This window comes from Odocoileus virginianus, chromosome X (assembly GCF_023699985.2).
Source record: "Odocoileus virginianus isolate 20LAN1187 ecotype Illinois chromosome X, Ovbor_1.2, whole genome shotgun sequence".
NCBI classification, from domain to species: Eukaryota; Metazoa; Chordata; class Mammalia; order Artiodactyla; family Cervidae; genus Odocoileus; species Odocoileus virginianus.
This window is the reverse complement of record NC_069708.1, coordinates 30256758-30282584: the sequence shown is the minus strand read 5'-3', so window position 1 is coordinate 30282584 and position 25827 is coordinate 30256758. Positions and strand designations below refer to the sequence as shown.

At 38.8% G+C, this 25827-nt stretch overlaps 1 protein-coding gene across 2 annotated transcripts in view; it reads left to right on the top strand.

Moving 5' to 3' along the window:
- The first annotated feature begins 1279 nt into the window (after nucleotides 1–1279).
- Nucleotides 1280–25827, top strand: part of ABCB7 (ATP binding cassette subfamily B member 7) — a 139685-nt gene continuing 115137 nt past the window's right edge. Inside the window, exons 1-2 of one of the 2 annotated variants that reach the window (XM_070461858.1) lie at nucleotides 1280–1493; nucleotides 19215–19277. In XM_070461858.1, coding sequence (XP_070317959.1) covers nucleotides 1326–1493; nucleotides 19215–19277 — 231 coding nt within the window. In that variant the 5' untranslated portion in view covers nucleotides 1280–1325. The remainder of the gene's footprint in view (nucleotides 1494–19214; nucleotides 19278–25827) is intronic. The other variant, XM_070461859.1, reaches the window with a different exon arrangement.

Sequence of the window (25827 nt, the reverse complement as noted above, 5' to 3'; positions counted from 1 at the left end):
CCTTCTTGCTGTTAAACATGCCATTTCCTTCACATGAATTCCCTTCAACTGGAAACTTCAGTCTTAAACAATTCCTTTAGTCTATAAATAATTCCTTTCAAGCATCTTCTTCTCTGGAAACCTGGAGTGTAATATGAATCCTGAAACAAGGTAAAGCTAACTGCATGGGTCATGCATATCCTTTGTCTTTATCAGACTTATCATTAGTCCACGGTGCCTCTACATAACTAGTTCATAATTATTTGCCTGTCTTATGTGAAAGTTTGAGAATGCAGCAGTGAATAGAATATTGCAAACCACACTACTGTTTCCAGGGTTTCAGGTAGCATTTATGCTTAGAAATATAGTTTCCGAGATAACCATAAACATATTTCAACATCATTTTGTTGGATGATAGTGGTGACAAAAGAATATAAATGCGTCCTTAAACACGGACTTCTCTGCATATATTTTCATTTTACCATCCTTCAGCAAATCTAGCTATTTTACAATAATTAGATACTGCAGAAACCAAAAGGAAGAGGTACAAAGGCAAATTAGCAGAGTAAAGGGGTGTGTGTGTTTGTGCGTATAAAACCCTCCCAAGAGCAACAGAAAACCAACGGAAAACTGCTCCAAAGTTTGTGCGAAGAAAAACAACCAGCCAAATGAAAGCGCTTACAACACAGCAGGGAGAAGGAAATGGCAACCCGCTCCAGTATGCTTGCCCGGAAAATCCCATGGACAGAGGAGCCTGGTGGGCTATACAATCCATGGGGTCACAAAAGAGTCGGACACGATTTAGCGACTAAACAACAACAACGCACCATGTGAATCTCACAGATGAAGCTCCCTCCCTGGGGACATCAATATCTGTAGTTTAATCTGCCCTAAGCAGTAGTACACTGGAGAGTGATGAGAATATTCAGAGGGAAAATGGAGAGAGGGGATATTGCCACCGAGTTGGAGTCAGCAGAAGAGTGAGATAACCGACAAGATAGGGTTGCTGGAATATGGTTTTGGGACATAACTATACTAAGAAATAATTCACCGTTTATCTGAAACTCAAATTTAACTGCGCATCCTGTGTTTTACCTGACATATCGAAGCTAAGAAAGACAATGTTATCCCGATATTCCCGGCTGTGTAAGAAAAACACTCGAAAACCAGCCGGGGTTGGAGGGCGGGGGGAAGCAGTTACGCTAAAGTGGCTGAATCTTCACAGAGAAGCTATTTCCGGTCTCCGCCTGGGAGGGAGAGAGGGAGGAGGAGAAAGATTAAGGCCGCGAGTTCCGACCGCCAGCGTCCCACAATCCTCTTCTTCAGTTCCTCTTTCCTCGCTTAAAATGGCGCTGCTCGCGATACATTCTTGGCGCTGGGCAGTTGCGGCGGCTGCTTTCGAAAAGCGCCGGCACGGGGTGATTCTGATTCGGCCTCTAGTCTCTTTCCGGGGCCCAGGTCCGCAGTGGAGGTCACGTCAGCTCCGCGGCTCAGGAACTGCTGGAATCTCTCAGGTGAGATGCCCTTCACTTGGAATGTGTAGGCTGAAGGACAAGGGGACCTATAGGTAAAAAATTGCTCTTGTATCTTTGAGTCAGAAACTGTGCAAAGAAGAAAGGTTGTCAGGGCTAGTTTGGAGCAGTATTAGTGAAGGAAATTAGGGTTAGAAATTTGAGGAGAGGGTGAAGAAAATCTTTAGGGTACAGTAAGTGGGAACGGGACGTAAGGTTTCAGGCAGAGGGCACCTGGAGCACTGGTGACGCTCATAATTTCCAGTTTTTCCTCGAAATTATAGAGGTAGGGTAGACACCACCATAGTCTTCCCTAGTGCCTCAGACGGTAGAGTCTGCCTGCAATGCGGGAGACCAGGGTTTAATTCCTGGATGGGGAAGATACCCTGGAGAAGTGAAATAGCTACCCACTCCAGTATTCTTGCCGGGACAATCCCACGGATGGAGGAGCCTGGCGGGCCCCTATCCATTGGGTCGCAAGAGTCGGACACGACTGAGCGACTAACACACACACTCAGACACCATTCCCAGACAGCTTACTTTTCTAAATGCAAGGAAAACTGGGTTACTTCCTAAAGTTAGTAATAAGACTTTGGGACCAATTTGCCAATGGTTGAGATTTTACTCAGCGGGAAGTAGCAATTTGGAGGGCGCTGGAAGATTACAAGTGAAGTGAAGTCGCTCAGTCGTGTCCGACTCTTTGCAACCCCGTTGACTGTAGCCTACCAGGCTCCTCCGTCTATGGGGTTCTCCAGGAAAGAATACTGGAGTGGGTTGCCATTTAGCTACTTATAAACCAGCGGCAAATTGAGTTAGCTCCAGTTAGCTCCCTTGCTGACAGTGCTCCTTGATAGGCTCAAACGGTAATTATCTCTGTCTCCAAAATATAGACCGCCCTAAGTTTATATGTAAACATCTTTATACTTTGATCTGAAAATAGTGTTCCTGTGTGTACACAGGTCATTTTGGAAGCCATAATCTTATCTTTAACTGATAAATGTAGCTGTGGCTACAGTGCGTCTTAATATTTGTATTCATTATTATCTCTCACTTCAGAATAGTTACTTAAATTGTTATTTGTATAATGCTGGTACTTCAGTGTATCTTTTTATTGTCTATAATTGACAAAAAGCTTAAATGGCACCCCTTGTTCATCTGAATCATTAAAATGTTGTCAGCTTTATATGATGAACAACCTCTTAAGTTTTCTTTGTCAATAAATATTTAAAGCAATTATAATACAGTGGAGCAATGATGGGGAACGTATAAAGTACTGTAAGAATATACGTGAGAGGCATCAAAACTAATCTTGAGGTGGGGAACATTGCCTTGAGTAACTGAAGTATTGAAGCCAAGATCTGAAAAATTAGAAGTTAGTTAAAGAGGGAATAGCATGTGCAAAGGCACACAGGTAAGAGAGAGCATGAACCTTTTGTAGAACTGCTTATAGTTTAGACTAGTGAGGAATTCATGACAGGAGATGGCAGATTGGGCTAGAGCAGCAAATCAGATCCTTTTATTAAAGTTTTTTTAAAGCATTTTGTAGTTGAAATTTGTAACATATGATCTCTTGGGAACCAGTCTTATTCTCTTGTCCCCTAATAAGCCATATGAAGTTAAGATAAAATTTGTAGGACTTTCAGGCTCCAAGAATGAGGGGTAAGAAGTCATTAAGAGTTTCAGAGGAAGTAATGGCAATAAAAAAGTTAGCTTTCTCTTTACATGAATACTATCCCCACAATTTCCTCCACTCTCCTCTACTTCCTGCCATTTCCTTTGGTTACCATTTCTGAAGTGTAAAAAGCAAGGAAAAGATGTTACCTTTGTTTTCTACTTCTTAAAGGCATGGAACTCTTGTCTCTTTTTTTTTGAAAATGTGGGTTTAACAGGGAGATGATTATAAGGCTTTTAAAGTGGACCCTGATAGAACCTGAGGCAAATTTTCAGATTAATTAGTTACTTATGGTTAAGATTACAAAATAAACAGTGCATAATTTTAGAACAAATCATTAGTATGTATAGTTTATTTTAGAGCTGAAAGGAACCTTAGTGCTGTGTTATGAAATCATTAGTGGTTGGATCAGCACTGTTTTTAAAAATAAATGACCCAATCAAAAAATGGGCCAAAGAACTCAACAGACATTTCTCCAAGGAAGACATACAGATGGCTAACAAACACATGAAAAGATGCTCAACATCACTCATTATCAGAGAAATGCAAATCAAAACCACAATGAGGTACCATTATACGCCAGTCAGAATGGCTGCTATCCAAAAGTCTACAAGCAATAAATGCTGGAGAGGGTGTGGAGAAAAGGGAACCCTCTTACACTGTTGGTGGGAATGCAAATTAGTACAGCCACTATGGAAAACAGTGTGGAGATTTCTTAAAAAGCTGGAAATAGAACTGCCATATGACCCAGCAATCCCACTTCTGGGCATACACACCAAGGAAACCAGATCTGAAAGAGACACGTGCACCCCAATGTTCATCGCAGCACTGTTTATAATAGCCAGGACATGGAAGCAACCCAGATGCCCATCAGCAGACGAATGGATGAGGAAGCTGTGTTACATATACACCATGGAATATTACTCAGCCATTAAAAAGAATTCATTTGAATCAGTTCTAATGAGATGGATAAAACTGGAGCCCATTATACAGAACGAAGTAAGCCAGAAAGATAAAGACCATTACAATATACTAACACATATATATGGACTTTAGAAAGATGGTAACGATAACCCTATATGCAAAACAGAAAAAGAGACTCAGATGTATAGAACAGACTTGTGGACTCTGGGAGAAGGCGAGGGTGGGATGTTTCAAGAGAACAGCATTGAAACATGTATATTATCTAGGGTGAAACAGATAACCAGCCCAGGTTGGGTACATGAGACAAGTGCTCTGGCCTGGTGCACTGGGAAGACCCAGAGGGATCGGGTGGAGAGGGAGGTGGGAGGGGGGACTGGGATGGGGAATACATGTAAATCCATGGCTAATTCATTTCAATGTATAACAAAAACTACTGTAATGATGTAAAGTAATTAGCCTCCAACTAATAAAAAAAAATGAAATTTAGTAGAATAGGAAAGAAAAATAGCAATGCTTTATATGTATTTAGGGAAGTATTGTTTTATGAGTGTATGTGTGTCATTCCTGGGGCTTAGTAGGTGGTGCTAGTGGTAAAGAACCCACCTGCCAGTGCAGAAGACTTAAGAGATGCGGGTTTGATCCTTGGGTGGGGAAGATCCCCTGGAGGAGTTCATGGCAACCCACTCCAGTGTTCTTGCCTGGAGAATCCCATGGACAGAGGAACCTGGCAGGCTACAGTCCATAGGGTCTCAAAGCTTCGGACATGACTGAAGTGACTTAGCACGCATGCATGCATGATCTCATAGCTTTGTCCATTCATCCATTGATGAACACTTAGGTTTTTTCCATGTCTTGGCTATTGTAAGTGATGCTATTGTGAACATGGGGGTACAGATATTTTTAGAGTTAGTGTTTACATTTCCTTTGTATATATTCCCAGAAATGGAATTGCTAGATCATATGGGAGCTCTTTTTTTTTTTTTTAAGCCGAGCCGTGCACATACATAGATATTCCCACCTGTATGTGGTTACAGTGATGTATTGGGAAACGTGTTTTTCACACAGGAATATGCCTTAGAGCTGTGCTGTATAGTGTGGTAGTTGCTAGCTTCATGTGGCTGTTTAAATTAAAAATCTAATTCCTCTGTTGTGTTAGTTACATTTTAAAGGCTGAATAGCCATATAGATATGGAACGTTTCCATTATTGTAGAAATTTCTATTGAATGGTACTACTTTAGAAAAGATCATATCCAGGCCTTCTAATTTTGCAGATGAGGAGACTAAGTTCTAGTATAGATAAATGACAGCCATTAAGGCCTTTCATTTGTTTATTGCCTTTTGTGTGTTAGATATTTACATAAGGGTAATTAAGACTGTGACAGACACTAATCACACAGTGAATGTGTGTTGAATTATAAAGATACTTATCTAATAATTGTTGTTTAGTCACTGAATTGTGTCCAGCTCTTTCAGTCCCATGGACTGTAGCCCACAAAGCTCCTCTGTCCATGGAATTCTCCAGGCAAGAATACTGGAGTGGGTTGCTGTTTCCTTTACCAGGGGATCTTTCTGACCCAGGGATCAAACCTGCATCTCCTGCTTGGCAGGCAGATTCTTTACCACTGAGCCACCTGGGAAACCCATTATCTAATAATTATACTAGACAGTTGTCTAATCTATAATTCATAGAGGGAAATGCTTAAAAGTTTTTTCCTAAAATGGGAAGATTTCATATGAAAAGACCTAAATTATAATGATTATTATACACTTGCCTCTCTACTATACTAATTAGTATTAAAGAACTTAAGAATTTTGAATGACAGAATTTTATATTTATTTCATTAATATTGATATGTTAGAAATTGAAGCATCATATACTTAATCCATAGTGCCTTTTTTCCTGTTTAACGAGTCCTTGACTCTGGATCCTGACACTGATACTTTCTTCATTTTTTAAAAATAATTTTTTATTGAAGTATAGTTGATTTACAATGTTGTGTTAGTACAACAAAGTGAATCAGTTATACATATACATATATCTATTATTTTTTAGATTCTATTCCCATATAGATCATTACAATATTGAGTAGAGTTCCCTGTACTATATAATATGTTATTAGTTTTTTATTTTATTTTTTAAAGCTTTTTATTTTATATTGAAGTATAGCTGATTAACAATGTTGTGATAGTTTCAAGTGGACAGCAAAGGGATTCAGCCATACAAATATGTATCCCTTCTTCCCCAAATTCACTTCCTATCCGGTCTGCCATATAACACTGAGCAGAGTTCCCTGTGCTATACAGTAGGTCCTTGTTGGTTATCCATTTTAAATATAGCAGTTTGTACATGTCAGTCCCAATCTCCCAGTTTATGCCTACCTCCTTCTCCCCTAGTAACCATAAGTTTGCTTTCTACATCTGTGACTCTTATTTCCTTTTCGTAAATAGGTTCATTTATACTATTTTTTTTTTAGATTCCATATGTAAACAGTATCACATGATATTTGTCTTTCTCTGACTTCCTACACTCAGTATGACAGTGTCTAGGTCTATCCATGTTGCTGCAAATGGCATTATTTTGTTCTTTTTTATGGATGAATAATAGTCCCTTGTATTTTTGTACCACATCTTCTTTATTCATTCCTTTGTTGATGGACCTTTAGGTTGCTTCCATGTCCTGGCTATTGTAAATAGTGCTGTAATGAATATTGGGGTACATGTATCTTTTTGAATTATGTTTTTTCCTGAATATTTGCCCAGGAGCAGGATTGAAGGGTCATATAGTAGCTCTATTTTTAGTTAAGGAACCTCCATACTGTTTGCCACAGCAGCTGTAACAATTTACATTCCCAGTTAGTTAATTAAAATTAATTAATTTTTGGTTGAGCTGGGTCTTTGTTGCTGCATGCAGGCTTTCTCTAGTTGTGGTGAGTGGGGGCTACTCTTTGTTGCAGTGGCTTCTCCCTGCAGTGGCTTCTCTTGCTGCAGAGCACAGACTCTATGTGCAAGGGCTTCAGTAGTTGTGGCATGTGGACTCAGTAGTTGTGGCTCATGGACCCCAGAGCATACAGGCTTCAGTATTTGTGGTGTGGGTTTGCAGGCTCTAGAGCGTGGGCTCAGTAGTTGTGGTGCATGGAGTTGGTTGCTCCACCGCATGTGGAATCTTCCCAGGCAAGGGATTGAACTCGGGTCTCCTGCATTGGCAGGCAGACTCTGATCCACTGTACCACAAGGGAAGCCCTCTCCAACATTTATTGTTTGTAGATCTTTTGATGATGGCCATTCTGACTGATGTGAGGTGATGCCTCATTGTAGTTTTGATTCTGCATTTCTCTAATAATTAGTGATGTTGAACATTTTTTCATGTGCCTCTTGGCCATCTGTATGTCTTCTTTGGAGAAATGTCTATTTAGGTCTTGCACCCATATTTGCATTTTTTTTCTATTGAGCTGCATGAGCTGTTTGTATATTTTGGAGATTAATTCCTTGTCTGTCGCATCCCATTCTGTGAGTTGTCCTTTTGTTTGTTCATGGTTTCTGTTCCTGTGCAAAAAGCTTTTAACTAGGTCCCGTTTGGTGTCTCTGATTGTAAAGCGTCTTCATGCAACGCGGGAGACCCAGGTTTGATCCCTGGGTTGGGAAGATCCCCTGGAGAAGGAAATGGCAACCCACTCCAGTATTCTTGCCTGGAGAATTCCGTGGATTGAGGAGCCTGGTAAGCTACAGTCCACGGGGTCACAAAGAGTCTGACACGACTGAGTAACTTGGCTTCGCTTCATTTGTTAATTTTTGTTTTTATTTTCATTACTCTAGGAAGCGTATCAAAAAAGATCTTGTTGTGATTTATGTCAGAGTGTTCTGGCTATCCTGTCCTCTAATATAAGAGTTTTAGAGTGTCTGGCCTTACATTTAGGTATTTAATCCATTTTGAGTTTATTATTATTTATTTGAGTTTATTTATTAAGAAAAAGTTTTTTCTTAAAATGGAAATTTTTTATATGATAAGACCTAAATTATAATGATTATTATACAGTTGCCTCTCTGTTACACTAATTCATATTAAAAAGACTTACAAGTTTTGAATGACAGAATTTTGGATTTATTTCATTAATATTGATATGGTAGAAATTGAGGCATCATATACGTAATCCATAATGCCTTTTAAATCTATGTTTAATGAGTTCTTAACTCTTGATCCTGACACTGATAATGTACTTTCTTCATTTTTAAAAACATCTTTATTGGGATTAGTTCACATATCTAAAAGTTACCCACTTAAAGTGTACAGTTCAATGGATTTATTATATTCAATGGGTTTTAGTATATTCAGCAATACATACCACCATCACCATAGTCAGTTTTGCATTTTCGTTACCTCAGAAAGAAACCTTTTGGCTATCACCGTCATTCCCCCTTCCCCACCAGACTTATACAACCATTAATCTATGTTCAGTATCTATAGATTTGTCCGTTCTGGACATTTCACATAAATGTAATCATTTAATATTTGGTCTTGAGACTGGCTTCATAGCATTATGTTTTCAAGATTCATCCATGTTATGGCATGCATTAAATACTTCATTTATTTTTAGAGCTGAATAATATTTGATGATACGGATGTAAGATTATTCATTCATCAGTTGATAGTCATTCAGGTTGTTTCCATCTTTTGCCTGTAATGAATAATGGTGCTTAACATTCATGTACAAGTTTTTTTTTATTTAACTATTTTTTATTGAATATAATTGGCATACAACATTATGCTGGTTTTAGGTGTCTAACATAATTATTTGACATTTGCATACCTTATAAAATGAGCACCATGATAAATCTAGTAACAGTTTGCCCACATAAAACAAGTTTTATATGGACATAACATTTTCATTTCTCTTGGGTGTATACATAAGAGTAGAATTGTTGGGTCATATAGTAACTCTATGTTTAATTCTTTATGAAACTGCCAAACTGGTTTTCAGAGTGACTACAGCATTTTACATTACTGTCAGAAGTGTCTGAGGGTACCAGTTTTTCTATATCCTAGCTGTTAGTTGTTATCTTTTTTGTCTAGCCATGTTGGTGGGTGTGAAGTCATGTCTCCTCGTGGTATTGATTTGTATTTTTTTGGTAACTAAAGATGTTGAGCAACTATCCATGTGATTATTGGCCATTTGTATGTATTCTTTGGAGAAATGTCAATTCAGGTCCTTTACCCAATGTTTAATTGAATTATTGTTCTGTTTATTATTGAGATATGAGAGTCCTTATTCTAGATTCAAGTCCCTTATCAGATATATGACTTATAAATATTTTCTCTCATTGTGTGGATTGTCTTTTTTGTCCTTGATGGTGTCCTTTGAAGCACAGACGTTTTTCATTTTGTTGAAGTCAAATTTATCAATTTTTTTCTTTTATTGGTCATACTTTTGGTGTTATAGCTAAAAATCCATTGCCAAATCTGAGGTAATGAAGATTTATCCTATGTTTTCTTCTAAGAATTTTATAACTTAATTCTAGTGAGTTATAGAAACATTACTTTTGCATAGTTCTGGTTTCTTCCCCCACTTTGTTGCTTTACTTCTTTATATATTACATTTATAAATGTTACAGTCCTAACAATATATTGTCATAATTATGACTTTATATAATTTTATGACTTTTAAAGAAGTTAATATAAGAAAGGAGGGTAAATAAATATTTATGGCTTTTGTTACTTTAAGCTTCATATTTATCATTTCTGGTTCCTTTCATTTGTTCTGTTGTGTTTGAGTTACCATCAGGATTCATTCCTTAGCCCAATACAGCTGTGCTGCCACCCATTTCCTTTGTGCTGTTATTGGCAAGTGTATTGCATCTCTCTATGTTATAGGATCAACCAAACATTATATAAATACTTTTATATGATTGCTTTTTAAATCAGTACAAAGAAGAAAATAGAAAAAATGTACATTTATATAGTGTAATGATACAATGAGCCATGCCATGTAGGGCCACCCAAGATCGACGGGTCATGGTGGAGAGTTCTGACAAAATGTGGTCCATTGGAGAAGGGAATGGCAAACCACTTCAGTATTCTTTCCTTGAGAACCCCATGAACAGTGTGAAAAGGCAAAAAGATAGGACACTGAAAGATGAACTCCCCAGGTCAGTAAGTGCCCAGTATGCTACTGGAGATCAGTGGAGAAATAACTCCAGAAAGAATGAAGAGATGAAGCCAAAGCAAAAACAATACCCAGTTGTGGATGTGACTGGTGATGAAAGCAAGGTCTGATGCTGCAAAGAGCAGTATTGCATAGGAAACTGGAACGTCAGGTCCGTCAATCAAGGCAAATTGCAAGTGGTCACACAGGAGATGGCAAGAGTGAACAATGACATTTTAGGAATCAGCGAACTAAAATGGAATGGAATGGGTGAATTTAACTCAGATGACTATTATATTTACTACAGTGGGCAAGAATCCCTTAGAAGAAGTGGAGTAGCCATCATAGTCAACAAAGAGTTCAAAATGCAGTGCTTGGCCACAATCTCAAAAACGACAGAATGATCTCTGTTTGTTTCCAAGGCAAACCATGCAATATCATGGTTATCCAAGTCTGTGCCCCAACCAGTAATGCTGAAGAAGCTGAAGTTGAATGCTTCTGTGAAGACCTACAAGATTTCTAGAACTAACACCAAAAAAAGATGTCCTTTTCATTATAGGACCTGGAATGCGAAAGTAGGAAGTCAAGAAACACCTGGAGTAACAGGAAAATTTGGCCTTGGAGTACAGAATGAAGCAGGGCAAGGCTAATAGAGTCTTGCCAAGAGAAAGCACTGGTCATAGCAAACACCCTCTTCCAATAACACAAGAGAAGACTCTACACACGGACATCACCAGATGTTCAACACTGAAATCAGACTGATTATATTCTTTGCAGCCAAAGATGGAGAAGCTCTATACAGTCAGCAAAAACAAGAATGGGGGCTGACTGTGGCTCAGATCATGAACTCCTTATTGCCAAATTCAGACTTAAATTGAAGAAAGTGGGGAAAACCACTAGACCATTCAGGTATGACCTAAATCAAATCCCTTATGATTATACAGTGGAAGTGAGAAATAGATTTAAGGGACTAGATCTGATAGAGTGCCTGATGAACTATGGATGGAGGTTTGTGACATTGGACAGGACACAGGGAGCAAGACCATCCTCATGGAAAAGAAATGCAAAAAAGCAAAATGGCTGCCTGGGGAGGCCTTAAAAATAGCTGTGAAAAGAAGAGAAGTGAAAAGCAAAGGAGAAGAGGAAAGATATACCCATTTGAATGCAGAGTTCCAAAGAATAGCAAAGAAAGACAAAAAAGCCTTCCTCAGTGATCAATGGAAAGAAATAGAGGAAAACAACAGAATGGGAAAGACCGGAGATCTCTTCAAGAAAATTGGAGATTCCAAGGGAACATTTCATGCAAAGATGGGCTCAATAAAGGACAGAAATCGTATGGACCTAACAGAAGCAGAAGATATTAAGAAGAGGTGGCAAGAATACACAGAAGAACTGTACAAAAAGGATATTCATGACCCAGATAATCACAATGGTGTGATCACTCACAGAGAGCCAGACATCCTGGAATGTGAAGTCAAGTGGGCCTTAGAAAGCAGCACTTTGAGCAAAGCTAGTGGAGGTGATGGAATTCCAATTGCGCTATTTCAAATCCTAAAAGATGCTGTGAAAGTGCTGTGCTCAATATATCAGCAAATTTGGAAAACTCAGCAGTGGTCACAGGACTAGTAAAGTAATGCTCAAAATTCTCCAAGCCAGGCTTCAACAGTACATGGACCGTGAACTTCCAGTTGTTCAAGCTGTATTTAGAAAAGGCAGAGGAAACAGAGATCAAATTGCCAGCATCCTCTGGATCATTGAAAAAGCAAGAAAGTTCCAGAAAAACATCTATTTCTGCTTTATTGACTATGCCAAAGCCTTTGACTATGTGGATCACAACAAACTGTGGAACATTCTGAAAAATATGTGAATACCAGACCACCTGACCTGCCTTTGAGAAACCTGTAGGCAGGTCAGGAAGCAACGGTTAGAACTGGATATGGAATAACAGACTGATTCCAAATAGGAAAAGGAGTATGTCAAGGCTGTATGTTGTCACACCCTGTTTATTTAACTTATATGCAGAGTACATCATGAGAAACACTGGACTGGAGGAAGTACAAGCTGGAATCAAGATTGCCAGGAGAAATATCAATAACCTCAGATATGCAGATGACACCACCCTTATGGCAGAAAGTGAAGAGGAACTAAAGAGCCTCTTGATGAAAGTGAAAGGGGAGAGTGAAAAAGTTGGCTTAAAGCTCAACATTCATAAAACTAAGATCATGGCATCAGATCCCATCACTTCTTGGTAAATAGATGGGGAAACAGTGTCAGACTTTATTTTTTGGGGGGCTCCAAAATCACTGCAGATGGTGACTGCAGCCGTGAAATTAAAAGACACTTACTCCTTGGAAGGAGAGTTGTGACCAACCTACACAGCATATTAAACAGCAGAGACATTACTTTGCCAACAAAGGTCCATGTAGTCAAGGCTATGGTTTTTCCAGTAGTAATGTATGGATGTGAGAGTTGGACTATAAAAAAAGCCGAGTGCAGAAAAATTGATGCTTTTGAGCTGTGGTGTTGGAGAAGACTCTTGAGAGTCCCTTGGACTGAGATGAGATCCAACCAGTCCATCCTAAAGGAGATCAGTCCTGGGTATTCATTGGAAGGACTAATATTGAGGCTTAAACTCCAATACTTTGGCCACCTGATGAAAAGAACTGGCTCGTTTGAAAAGACCCAGCGATGTTGTGAAAGATTGAAGGCAGGAGGAGAAGGGGACGACAGAGGATGAGATGGTTGGATGGCATCACCGACTCAATGGATCTGAGTTTGAGTAAACTGTGCGAGTTGCTGATGTACAGGGAGGCTTGGCCTGCTGCAGTTCATGGGGTCACAAAGAGTTGGACTCAACCGAGCAACTGTACTGAACTGAACTTTCAAGATTTTCCCTTTTTTTTTTGACTTTCATTATTTTTACTGTAATGTGTCCATGGATCTCTTCGCAGGTTTCTGTTGACTAAAAAAGATGCTCTTGTGAGAGTTGCCAGTTAAGTTTTATTTGGGGCACAATGAGGACTGCAGACAGGGAGTCAGCACCTCAGATAGCTCTGAGAGACTTCTCCAGTGAGGCAGAGAGGGAAGGTAAATATGTAACATTTTGCTGAAGGGGGAGTTCAGTGCAATCAAGCACTCATTTTGCAAAAGGTTTTCTGCTAGTCAGGAGGAGCTGGTGTCTTCATGAAGGGATTTAGTGCTTTTCTAGATAAGAGGAGATGCAAAGATTGGCATCTTGAAACCAGTTCCTGAAAGTATCTATCTATAGAGACTTATACCACCAGTTTTCCTGGAGGATAGAGTGCCTCACTCTCCACCCTGAATTCCCTTCAGGGAGTGTCAAAGGTCAGCAGCTATAACAGCACAGGCAGATGGCAAATATCCTTCTTGTTGTTCAGTTGATGGTGAATGCTCTTGGCAAGTGCCAATTTGTAGTTGACTGGCAAATGCTAATTTGTAGTTGATAAGGCCTCCTCATGGTAATAAATTCGACCATACTTTGGAAGGCATTTCATGACCATTTTGTCCCACATTGCTAGCAAGGCTCATTCCTAGTTCTCGAGATTTTGCTGACAGGTCACTCAATGTGCTATTACTTGACTAGGTTTTAATAGTCAAAGATCTCTGGACACCTGTCTTCTAGTTATGGTTCAGGAAAATATTCCCTCTCATTACATCCTCCCATATCTAAAGTTACACTGTTAGAATCATTGATTGCATATTGGGCTAAACATTTGATCGACTGCTTCAAGTCTAGTCATCATCATTTTTATTGGAGGCTCAATCATACTCTTGGTAATACAAGAATCAGTATATATATTATCTTGTAAAACAGGCAAGATACAAATAATATAATTAATAACATTAGTGGAATTATAAGTAAATGTTTCAGTCATGAGCCTCCCATAGCAAACCAGTTTTTTTAAAAGATGATCAAGACTAGGGAATGGGTCACTCAAGGCAGAAATCTGATTTTTCGTGTGGTTCATCAAATGTGTTACATTAGAAGATTCATCAGGTATGAAAACACAGCATTCAGTTTGAATTATGGCACAGGTGCCTCCCTAAGATGCTGTAAGGATGTCAAGGGCCATGCAGTTTTGTAGCATTGCCTTCCTTATCATAGAGACCTCAGAGTTCAGTAGGCTAATAGCCTGGTTACTGTTATTTAAAGCTTGTTGAGTGAAAGTTGTTAAGGCTTCAATGTGGTCAATTACATTTTCCAATGCTATTGAAGTCACAAAAAATAGCTGCTAAATGGTCATACCAGTAAAATACAGATCTCTTGAATCATCAGACTCGTATCAATGGTAGATTGGCTGGGGTTACCTCTAATTTGTTTTGTATATAACCTTGAGTTCAGGGGAATCCCAGACTACACCTTCCTATCTATCCCAGTAGAAGCCAAGGCCATAAATTAGTACCACAATCCACCAAGTTCCATTAGATGCAATCCAGTGAATCCCTGATCACCTGACCTTGTCAGTTCTGTACCAATCACTGACTCTAAGGTAATAAGGCACCAGCCTTGTTTCATAATGTTACTAACTTGATCATTCTTAGTATGATTTAATTGTTTCCAACATAGAAGAGCTTTTAAATGACCATAGCCTTGTGTTAACTATGTAGATTCATCCCATAGTTGTGAGTGTTTTCCTTTTAGTAGATGAGAGGTTACAGTTTTTGATTGAGACTTAGCTTGTTGCTCTGATTGACTTTGAGTGACCCTAAGAGAAAACTTAAATCTATGGCCAAGGTCAGAGCAGATATTATTAATTGCCCAGGTGAGAGGAGGCCATCTAGTAATATCATGAGTAGACAGAATAGGACTGAACTGTCTTCTAAAATAAATTTCCTAGGAGCAGTCCAATCAGAGCTTTGGAGGGGGGAAATCCACCAAGGTAACCTAGAAGTACTAGACATACATAATTGGCCATAAACCCAGTAATTGGATTGAGTTTTAAAACTAGTGTAGTCTCACGTCCAGAAGGCAATGGCACCCCACTCCAGTACTCTTGCCTGGAAAATTCCATGGATGGAGGAGCCTAGTAGGCTGCAGTCCATGGGGTCACTAAGAGTCGGACATGACTGATCAACTTCACTTTCACTTTTCACTTTCATGCATTGGAGAAGGAAATGGCAACCCACTCTAGTGTTCTTGCCTGGAGAATCCCAGGGATGGGGGAGCCTGGTGGGCTGCCATCTATGGGGTCTCACAGAGTTGGACAGGACTGGAGCGACTTAGCAGCAGCAGCAGCAGTAGTCTCATGACCATGATAGAAAATATTTGATTTATAAGCAAGGGTCCAAGAAGTCAAGAAAACATTATAAATGATCATATGAATCAGGGCCGGCATTTTGGGCAAGCTCTCTACTTCTGATGTCGCTGTCTTCTCGTCCTGGTGTGAGTGTAGCTTCTCTTCTATTCAAGTGTCATTTCAAAGTGAGTTTGAGATCAGCAGTCCTCTCTACAGTCCAGTTTTGTGTCTGGGCCCTTTTTAAGTGTGAATTATGAACACAAGAATCAGTTTCCCTTCAGTTTCACTGTGCATGATGTAGTTAAGAGTACTTGATAAAAAGTCTTTCCATCCGGGTTGGAGACAGTCCCTTAAATTATGTCATTTTATAGTCCTAGTTGCAGGTTGTGAGGCATTTGATCTTCATCCAAAGATAGATTGCTGAGATAAGCTTCAAAAGCACATTTAGGATGTCCTTTAATAAGTCAATTAAGTTTTATATTAACATACCATAACAGCAAAGAACTATCCAGGAAATGAGTCTTAGCAGATACAGACCTCCATTAACTGGGATTTAATGTTCATTGAAACAGCTTTTCTCCCTAAAATTATCATTGTTTTTACCAGATATAACCAAATTAAAACTAGTTTGTTTGTGAAATAAATCTGGGTTCAATAAGCTTTGCCTAATGATTTTATAACCATAATTGATCACAGACTTCCTTTTTTTGCTTTGCTAAAACTTTTATAAAGTCTGTGGATACCTTATCTTTGACAAAGAAGGCAAAAATATACAGTGGAGAAAAGACAATCTTTTAACAAGTGGTTCAGGGAAAACTGGTCAACCATATGTAAAAGAATGAAACTAGAACACTTTCTAATGCCATACACAAAAACAAACTCAAAATGGATTAAAGATCTAAATGTATGACCAGAAACTATAAAACTCTTAGAGGAAAACATAGGCAGAACACTCTCTGACATAAATCATGGCAAGATCCTCTATGACTCTCCTCCCAGAGTAATGGAAATAAAAACAAAAATAAACAAATGGGACCTAATTAAACTTAAAAACTTTTACACAACAAAGGAAACTATAAGCAAGGTGAAAGGGTAGCCTTATAGGATGGGACAAGATACAGCAAACGAAGCAACTGACAAAGACTGAGTATCCAGAATATTCAGGCAGCTCATGCAGCTCAATACCAAAAAAAACCAAACAGCCTAATCAAAAAGTGTGCCAAAGAAGGAAACAGACATTTCTCCAAAAAAGACATACAGATGACTAATAAACACATGAGAAGATGCTCAACATCACTCATTATTAGAGAAATGCAAATCAAACCGTAGTGATGTATCATCTCATGCTGGTCAGAGTGGCTGCCATCAAAAAGACTAGAAATAATAAATACTGGAGAGGGTGTGGAGAAAAGGGAACCCTCTACACTGCTGGTGGGAATGCAAACTGGTACTGCCACAATGAAGTACAGTGTGGAGATTCTTTTAAAAAAACTGGAAATAGAACTGCCATACAACCCAGCAATCCCACTGCTGAGCATACACGCCAAGGAAACCAGAATTGAAAGAGACACACGTACCCCAATGTTCATTGCAACACCGTTTACAATAGCTAGGACATGGAAGCAACCTAGATGTCCACTGGCCAACAAATGGATAAGGAAGTTGTGGTACATATACACAATAGAATGTTACTCAGCTATAAAAAGAAACGCGTTTGAGTCTGTTCTAATGAGGTGGATGAAATGAGTCTATTATACAGAGTGAAGTCAGAAAGAGAAACACCAATACAGTGTTTTGGTGTTATATATTAAGGCATATATGTGGAATTAGAAAAATGGTAATGATGATCCTATATGCAAGGCAGCAAAAGAGACACAACGTAAAAACAGACTTTTGGACTCTGTGGGAGAAGGTGGGGGTGGGATGATTCAAGAGAGTAGTGTTGAAACATGTGTATTACCATATGTAAAATAGATAACCAGTGCAAGCATGAAGCAGGGCACTCAAAGCTGGTGTTTTGGGACAACCCAGAGGGATGGGGTGGGGAGGGAGATGGGAGGGGCGTTCAGGATGGGGGAACACATATGCACCCATGGCTGATTCATGTTGGTCGATGTATGGTACAAACCATCACAATATTGTAAAGTAATTATCCTCCAATTAAAATAATTAAAAGAGTCTCAGACTGAACTTGTTTTTTTTTAATCCTCTCAGGGCTAGGAAAGTCACACCAAAGGCTTATCACAGATTTTGCTTGACAGATCTAGGTGAATTCCTCCCTTCTCAAGGTCTCCAAAATTTCTTGAGCTGTTAATGAGATAGCCTTCCTAAATTATCTGACAAAGGTACTGGAAACCTAAGAGTTTCCAATCTCTGGAGGCATCAGGTAGAGAGAAAAGATAATGTTTCAATTTTGCTTAACAAAAATAACATCTTACCAAATTGGTTATAATCAATTATAAGTTATAATCAAGTTATAATTACAAGTTATAATCAATTATAACTTGTTAAGTTATAATCAGCTTGAGGGGAAGGTTTCTTTATACCTGGAAAACACAGATTCAAACCAGTAATTTTTCAGATAGAAGCCATAAAAGTTATAAGCATATTCACTTCATTCAGTCATTTTGTTAATCTTTGTGAAGCCATCTGGTTTCCCTTGAGAATCCTTTAATGTCTTACCCCGTTCAGAAACTTGAATTTATCCAAAAGTTCTTTCTGTAAATCTTCATGAAAAGGAAGCAGTATTTTGAAAATTGGTTAGTGCTGTGACAAAACTTTAAGATATAACTAAAATTATGAGTGATAATATTTTACCAGGACATATCAGAATTTTAACTCCATATAATTTTTAGGATGTCAGTAACATTTACCATCCAATATAACCTGAGATTTATTACTCATTTGACAATACTTCCCATGTAATTCAACATACCAAATGAACCTAATTGGTTTACTCTCTGTGGGATGTTTCAGGGGCCCTCTGAAACATCCCAAAGTTAGCTAGAATTCAAAAGTGCTTCTTTAGAATTTGATTTAGGAAGTTTTGTCAAATATCCAAAGGATTTAGAACACTCAGTCAGATAGGATCATAGGTCATTCTGAAACAATAGCTATTCACTTAGCCAAAGTAACAACAAAGGATTGCAAAAGTAAATACAGAATAGATCATTTAAGAGGAAAAGGAATGTAAATCTATCAAAGGCAGTTCAACACCTGAAGAAAGCGTGTACTATTAACAGGTAGAAAAGCCAAATTCAAGTTTTTAACACCAGCTTACTTTTAAATTCATTTAAGTAAACTTATTTAAAAAAAAACCTTAAATTTATTTTTTCAGAGTTTTAAATTTTCATTTATTTTTTAAAACAGCAGAGATCAACCACAGATGTGGACCTCCAGCAATAAAACAGGATTTCAAGTGCAAGATACTCAGCATATTAGGTGCCCTACGTAAGTCACAGGATAATAGTTCTTTTTTTTTAGGATAATGGTTCTAAATATCTATAATGTGATCCAAAACCCTAAAAACAGCTGTCACAAAACCATCATGAATAACTTCCTCTCTGGATGTAAATTTTAAAAAATATTACAGTATCATAGTCCCAACGAACAACAACTGGGGTATATATTACCATGTATTGTGAAATTAAGTGTATTTATTCTCTTGACCAGCAGCAAATGCTATTGAACTTAGTACTGACCATGCACTGACCTCTTTTCCACTTTCCACAGACCTTATTACTTTCTGTACCTGTTACTCCATTACTTTGCTTTCCCATCCTGAAACAGCCAAGTGTAAGTCACACCTACTTTCTTTTCCCTTCATAAAATGCAATTCCATTCCTCATACCATACTGAAAAGACACATCATACTTTCCTTAAGCAACCATGAATTGTCATTTATATTAGCATTCTGTAGATTGGTGAACATTACCAGTGATAATTTCTTTTTAAAAAATTTTATTTAATTTAATTGGAGGATAATTGCTTTACCATATTGTAAAGCATAGGTTTTTGTCATACATCAATATGGTTGATACTGGTACCAACTTTCTAGATTCTGTATATGTGCATTAATATATGGTATTTGTCTTTCTCTTACTTCACCCTGTATAATAGGCTCTAGGTTCATCCACCTCATTAGAACTGACTCAAATACATTCCATTTTATAGCTGAGTAATATTCCATTGTGTCTAGGCATAAAAACTTCCTTATCCATTCATTGGCCGATAGACATCTAGGTTGCTTCCATGTCCTAGCTATTGATAATGCTGCAATAAACTTTGGGTTTCGTGTGTCTTTTTCAGTTCTGGTTTCCTCAGGTTATATGCCTAGCAGTGGGATTGCTGGGTCATAAGATTTTTTTTTACTCCTAGTGTTTTAAGGAATTTCCATACTGTTCTCCATAGTGGCTGTATCAATTTGCATTCTCACCAACAATGCTAAAGTGTTCCCTTTTCTCCACACCCTCTCCAGAATTTATTGTTTGTAGACTTTTTGATGATGACTGTTCTTACCAGTGTGAGATGATACCTCATTGTGGTTTTGATTTGCATTTCTCTAATAGTAAGTTATTTTGAGCATCTTTTCATGTGATTATTAGCCATCTGTATGTTGTCTTTAGTGAAATGTCTTCTAGCCCGTATGTTGTCTTTAGTGAAATGTCTTCTAGCCCCTTTTTGATTGGGTTGTTTCTTTTACTGATATTGAGCCACATGAGCTGCTTGAATATTTTGGAGATTAATTCTCAGTTGTGCTCTGGAGAGGGAGGGACACTGCAAATACCACTGGCATATGTGTGGAGCACTTGCAGTGGCTGAAGCACATGGGTATTGCCACAGCCCAAGGTGAGCATGCACCTCCCAGTGAAAAGCCACTTGGGCTCCCGGGTGAGCTGCAAGGGCATAGTCCCAGGTGGACCATGTGTCTCCTCAGAGAAGCTGGCCTTAGGTTGTGACACTCCTGACTCCTGGAAGATCTGAGCTGTCCAAGATCCCAGGAAGACATGGGTAGCAACTAGCGATCTGCTCACAGCTTGGTGGCAGATGCCATCTCTGGGGCCAAGATTGCGGCCACCCCTTGCCTTCTGTGTCTGGCTGTTGTACACCTGCCTCTCTGCCTCTGAGGCCGTAAATGGCAGCCAGCTTGCCCCCCTTCAGTATTCACTAGTGCACGATCCTTTGTTCTGTGAGCATGGCAGGAGTCAGAGTGTGGCTTTTTCTAATGGTGTCTGTAAAAATAGCAATTTTGGAATATCATGCTGCTGCTGCCGCTGGTAAGTCACTTCAGGTGGGTCCGACTCCGTGCAACCCCATAGACAGCAGCTCACCAGGCTCCTCTGTCCCTGGAATTTTCCAGGCAAGAACACTGGAGTGGGTTGCTGTTTCCTTCTCCTTGGAATATCATAAGAATCCCAATTTGGACATTTTAGGTTGAGATTTCCTTTAGTATAATTTCCCCATTTAAATAGGTACATGCAAGTATAAGTTTTGTATGTGCATAATGCTGGGATTCCCTGATAGCTCAGTTGGTAAAGAATCTGCGAAGGCAGGAGACCCTGGTTTGATTCCTGGGTCAGGAAGATCACCTGGAGAAGGGAAAGGCTACCCACTCCAGTATTCTGGCCTGGAGAATTCCGTGGACTTAGAACCAAGTTCTAAGTCCATGGGGTCGCAGTCAGACATGACTGAGCAACTTTCACTTCACTAACCTGGGCTGGAAGTATTAGAGGCTGCTTTCTGATGCCCCTTGTTTCTGTATTTGAGAGGATCTATTTCCCATTTTAAGTTGAATTTGTCATGGATAAAATTCACTCTTCACTTTTATCCTGACAAATTCTATTAACACAGCCAAATTGAGGAAAAGCAGTACATTAGCCTCTTACCTGGTGTGTAAACTACTCAGCACAGACCGTTCAGTCTCCTTCAACTGAGCAACCTTGGTATCTTTCAACCAGCACCCACTACCCCCCCCCCCCCCAGTGTCTTTCATCCAGAACCTCCCCACCAAGTATCTTTCAGCTGAACAGGTATTTCTCAGTATTTTCAATTGAGCCCCACTCTGAGCCCCACTTTGCATGTAGACCTTGAGTAGGTATGCCCTGGTATATTTCAACTGCCCCTCCCCTGCAAGTATCTTTTTCCTGGGAGGGGACAGGTAACCTGCTCCACCACCAAGTAAAATTAAGGATCTCAACCAATATGGGAGATCTGAGAACCAGGCGAGTCTTACCAAATTCGTCTGCACTCCCTGGGGCATCAGATGGGTGCAAGAGCCTGCTGCTGGTACCAAAGCTCTAATTCCTCTTGGAGTTCAGGTGAAAGAGGAAAGTCCACTCTGGTTCCCTTCATCAGTCGCCATCAGTTCAGTTCAGTCGCTCAGTCGTGTCCAACTCTTTGCAACCCCATGAATTGCAGCACGCCAAGCCTCCCTGTCCATCACCAACTGCCAGAGCTTACCCAAACCCATGTCCATCAAGTTAGTGATGCCATCCAGCCATCTCATCCTCTGTCGTCTCCTTCTCCTCCTGCCCCCAATCCCTCCCAGCATCAGGGTCTTTTCCAATGACTCAACTCTTCACATGAGGTGGCCAAAGTATTGGAGTTTCAGCTTCAGCATCAGTCCTTCCAGTGAACATTCAGGACTGATCTCCTTTAGGGTGGACTGGTTGGATCTCCTTGCAGTCCAAGGTACTCTCAAGAGTCTTCTCCAGCACCACGCTCAAAAGCATCAATTCTTCGGTGCTCAGCTTTCTTCACAGTCGAACTTTCACATCCATACGTGACCACTGGGAAAACCATAGCCTTGACTACACGGACCTTTGTTGGCAAAGTAATGTCTCTGCTTTTTAATATGCTGTCTAGGTTGGTCATAACTTTCCTTCCAAGGAGTAAGCATCTTTTAATTTCATGGCTGCAGTCACCATCTGCAGTGATTTGGGAGCCCCAAAAAATAAAGTCTTGACACTGTTTTCCACTGTTTCCCCATCTATTTCCTATGAAGTCATGGGACCAGATGCCATGATCTTAGTTTTATGAATGTTGAGCTTTAAGCCAACTTTTTCACTCTCCTGTTTCACTTTCATCAAGAGGCTTTTTAGTTCCTCTTCACTTCCTGCCATAAGGAAGGCATATCTGAGGTTGTTGATATTTCTCCTGGCAATCTTGATTCCAGCTTGTGCTTCCTCCAGCCCAGCGTTTCTCATGATGTACTCTGCATATAAGTTAAATAAGCAGGGTGACAATATACAGCCTTGACGTACTCCTTTTCCTATTTGGAACCAATCTGTTGTTACATGTCAAGTTCTAACTGTTGCTTCCTGACCTGCATATAGGTTTCTCACCATAACTGTCAACTAAAAAGATGCACAAATGAGGACAACAGCTTGGGAGACAGCACCTCAGATAGCTCTGAGAAACTGCTCCAAAGAGGCAACGGAGGAAGGTCAATATGCAAGATATTGGTGAAGAGGGAGTTTAATGCAATCAAACACTCATTTTACAAAAGGTTTTCTGCTGGTCACAAGGAGCTGATGAGCGACTGAACTGACTGACTGACCCCTTTGAATATATACTACCTCTACTTTGTGAGGCTAGTTTATTACTGGTAGTAGTTTTCAAGGAACAACATAGGCTACATTTAAGTTCACATGAATTTTTAATGGGGTAAAACTGTATTCTATCTCTTCTGATACTACTTATTGATCTAAGTGTAGGAGTAGGAGAACTGAGATTAATGCTGAATGTAGTATTTTCTAGTGTTGGGGAGATGGAATTAGAGTGGAGGGAAAGTAAGCTAGGTTCTAAAATCATCTGGGAAGGTAGAAAATGTTCTAAGAAAGTGGTGGAGCATAGCAGCATCACTATAAAAATTTTTATAAAATGAAGCTTAAATACGGGCTGTGAATGATAGGAGTGGAAATAAAAAGGTCTTAAAACCTTTCTAGGTCTAAAGGTCTTCTGCCACTTGCATAAGTGGTGCTGGGGATTGAGAAGAGGAATTCAGAGAACCCCTCATCCTGAAATAGTTAAATAAATAACATTCTCTAAACCATTGACATACTGATTTGAATTGGTAATTAATAGTAGGGGGGATAAAAGTTCATAATAGTCGTTCTAAACTTTCATTTAGAACAATAGGTCCTTTGAGAATCTAATAAAGGCTATGAACTTCCCCTCTGGAAAAATGCACAGATGCATAAAAACCTGTTTTTATTAAATGGAAGATACAGTAATACATTGATACTCAGTGTTGTGATCTTAAAGTTGGTTTTTCAAAGGAGTGTGGAGTGTGTTTTTGCCATGTTATAAAATAGACTATATATAATAGAGGCAAAGTTGCCTGTTCTGTATGTGATTCTTATAATTTTCCTTTTTTATTTTATTTATATATTTCTCTTTTTAACTGTATAAAATCACATCTAATAGAAACATGAGAAAAATACCCACAGTCTTACTTATTTTCCATTTTCCTGTTGAATTCCAGTTCTTATATGTACATAATTTTTATATTGCTGAGATAATTTTATTTTATTTTTATTTATTTATTTATTTTTTTATTAGTTGGAGGCTCATTACCCCACAACATTGTAGTGGGTTTTGTCATACATTGACATGAATCAGCCTGAGATAATTTTAAATCCTGTTTCTTTTTACTTATAGGCATTATTTTCCTTAGTACTCAGTCTTTACCAAAATTAGGTCTTTTAATCATTTTGTTTTCTCCTTCTTTTTCTAAAATCTCCCTAAAGTCTTCTTTTCTGTTCTCCACACCATTGTAAGGTTTGTCACTAGTGAGTAAATAAAGTTTTCAAATATTTTATTATATCCTTTGATTTTCACAGTAGCCCTGTGAGGTAGGTGAATACTTCATTGTAGTAGCAATGGCCTATTCTGTCCTTTTCAGTCTCTCAACTTCTGCCCTCGTTTTAGGTCTGTGTAAGTTTATGCATGACTTTTCTTACTACCTTAAGCATTCATCCTTTCATCCCATCCCACCCCCCAAAAAAATCCAGATTATTCTTTCTGAAACATAACTCTGTTAAGTATCACTTCCCTGCTTGTGGACTTCAGTGGACTCTACACCTTAGCCTGTTGTTCAAGACCCTAAAGAATTTTCACCTAACTAGCTTGCTGGCCATATTATTAACTATTTCCCTATAAATACCCTGCCCCTCCAACACCCTGGATTGTTCACTGTTCCTTGAACCTTGTGCTTTTTTGTTTTTGTTCCTTCATTTTTATCATACCCTCTGTCTGAAATGTCCTCTCACTAACTCCTTTCTTTTGTTCAAATCTTAGCTCAAGGACCAATTTATGCCAATAGAACCATTCCTTATAAGCTTGTAAGACATTGGTTTCTTCCTTCTCTGAATTCCGATAACACTTTTTTCTACTAATACAGTTATCATGTGTGTCTTGTGGAGAAGATAAGATTTTATGCACCTAAAAGACAGGTACATTCCAATCACCTTGTTTTATCTTCTACAGAACAGGACATAGTGTCTCACATGTAGCAAGCACAGAGAATACTAATGAAATGAGTGATTAAACCCTTTAACCAAATCAAAACAAAGTCTAACATGGAATAAATAGTGTTTGCTTTAGTACTGTACATTGGAACAGAAGGCTCATTTCTATGTAAAGGGTATTTTTTTCAGCACCATGCTTCAGAATGGAAGGCTTATTTCTACATAAAGTGTATATTTCAGCAAAATCATAATCAGATTGTGGAATTATTAAACTTGAGGGTAACCTGTTAAGTTTGTCCATTGCATTTCTGTCACTAGGTGGTACTGTGGTACGGTAGTGTCACCAAATGTTAGTGTTTGCTTGATAACCAAAGCATATATGTTTTTTAAATTTTTGAGTTACTTTATTAGTAGGCATCTTTTGCTTAAAAAAATGACTTACAGGATGGAGTTCTTTGAGGGATAAGATATATAAAATTTTTTTGCTTGTAGCAATTTTAACTTCAGGCTATTTATTAGTTTATTAGTTCTCTAATTTTTCTTTACCACATCCAGGGGTGAAAGAGATGTTAGAGTGAGAAACTATATCCTAAAAGTGTAAGATTTTTTTTTATTATCATGCTTTTAAAAGCATACTAGAAAAGAGAAGTTGAAGCTTCTATTTTGGTTTACTTATCAAATTATTTTTAACTGATCTTGAGTAACTTGTCATTGTAATATATTCATATTTTTAAGTATACAAATATCTGCCAAGTATGAACTCTTTCTTCAACTATTCTTAACTGTAGTGGCTTCACAGCTGTCTGTACGTATGTGTTTGCTAAGGCTGCTGTAACAAAGTGATCTCGGGTGGCCTCAGCCTGCCATGGCTTGGA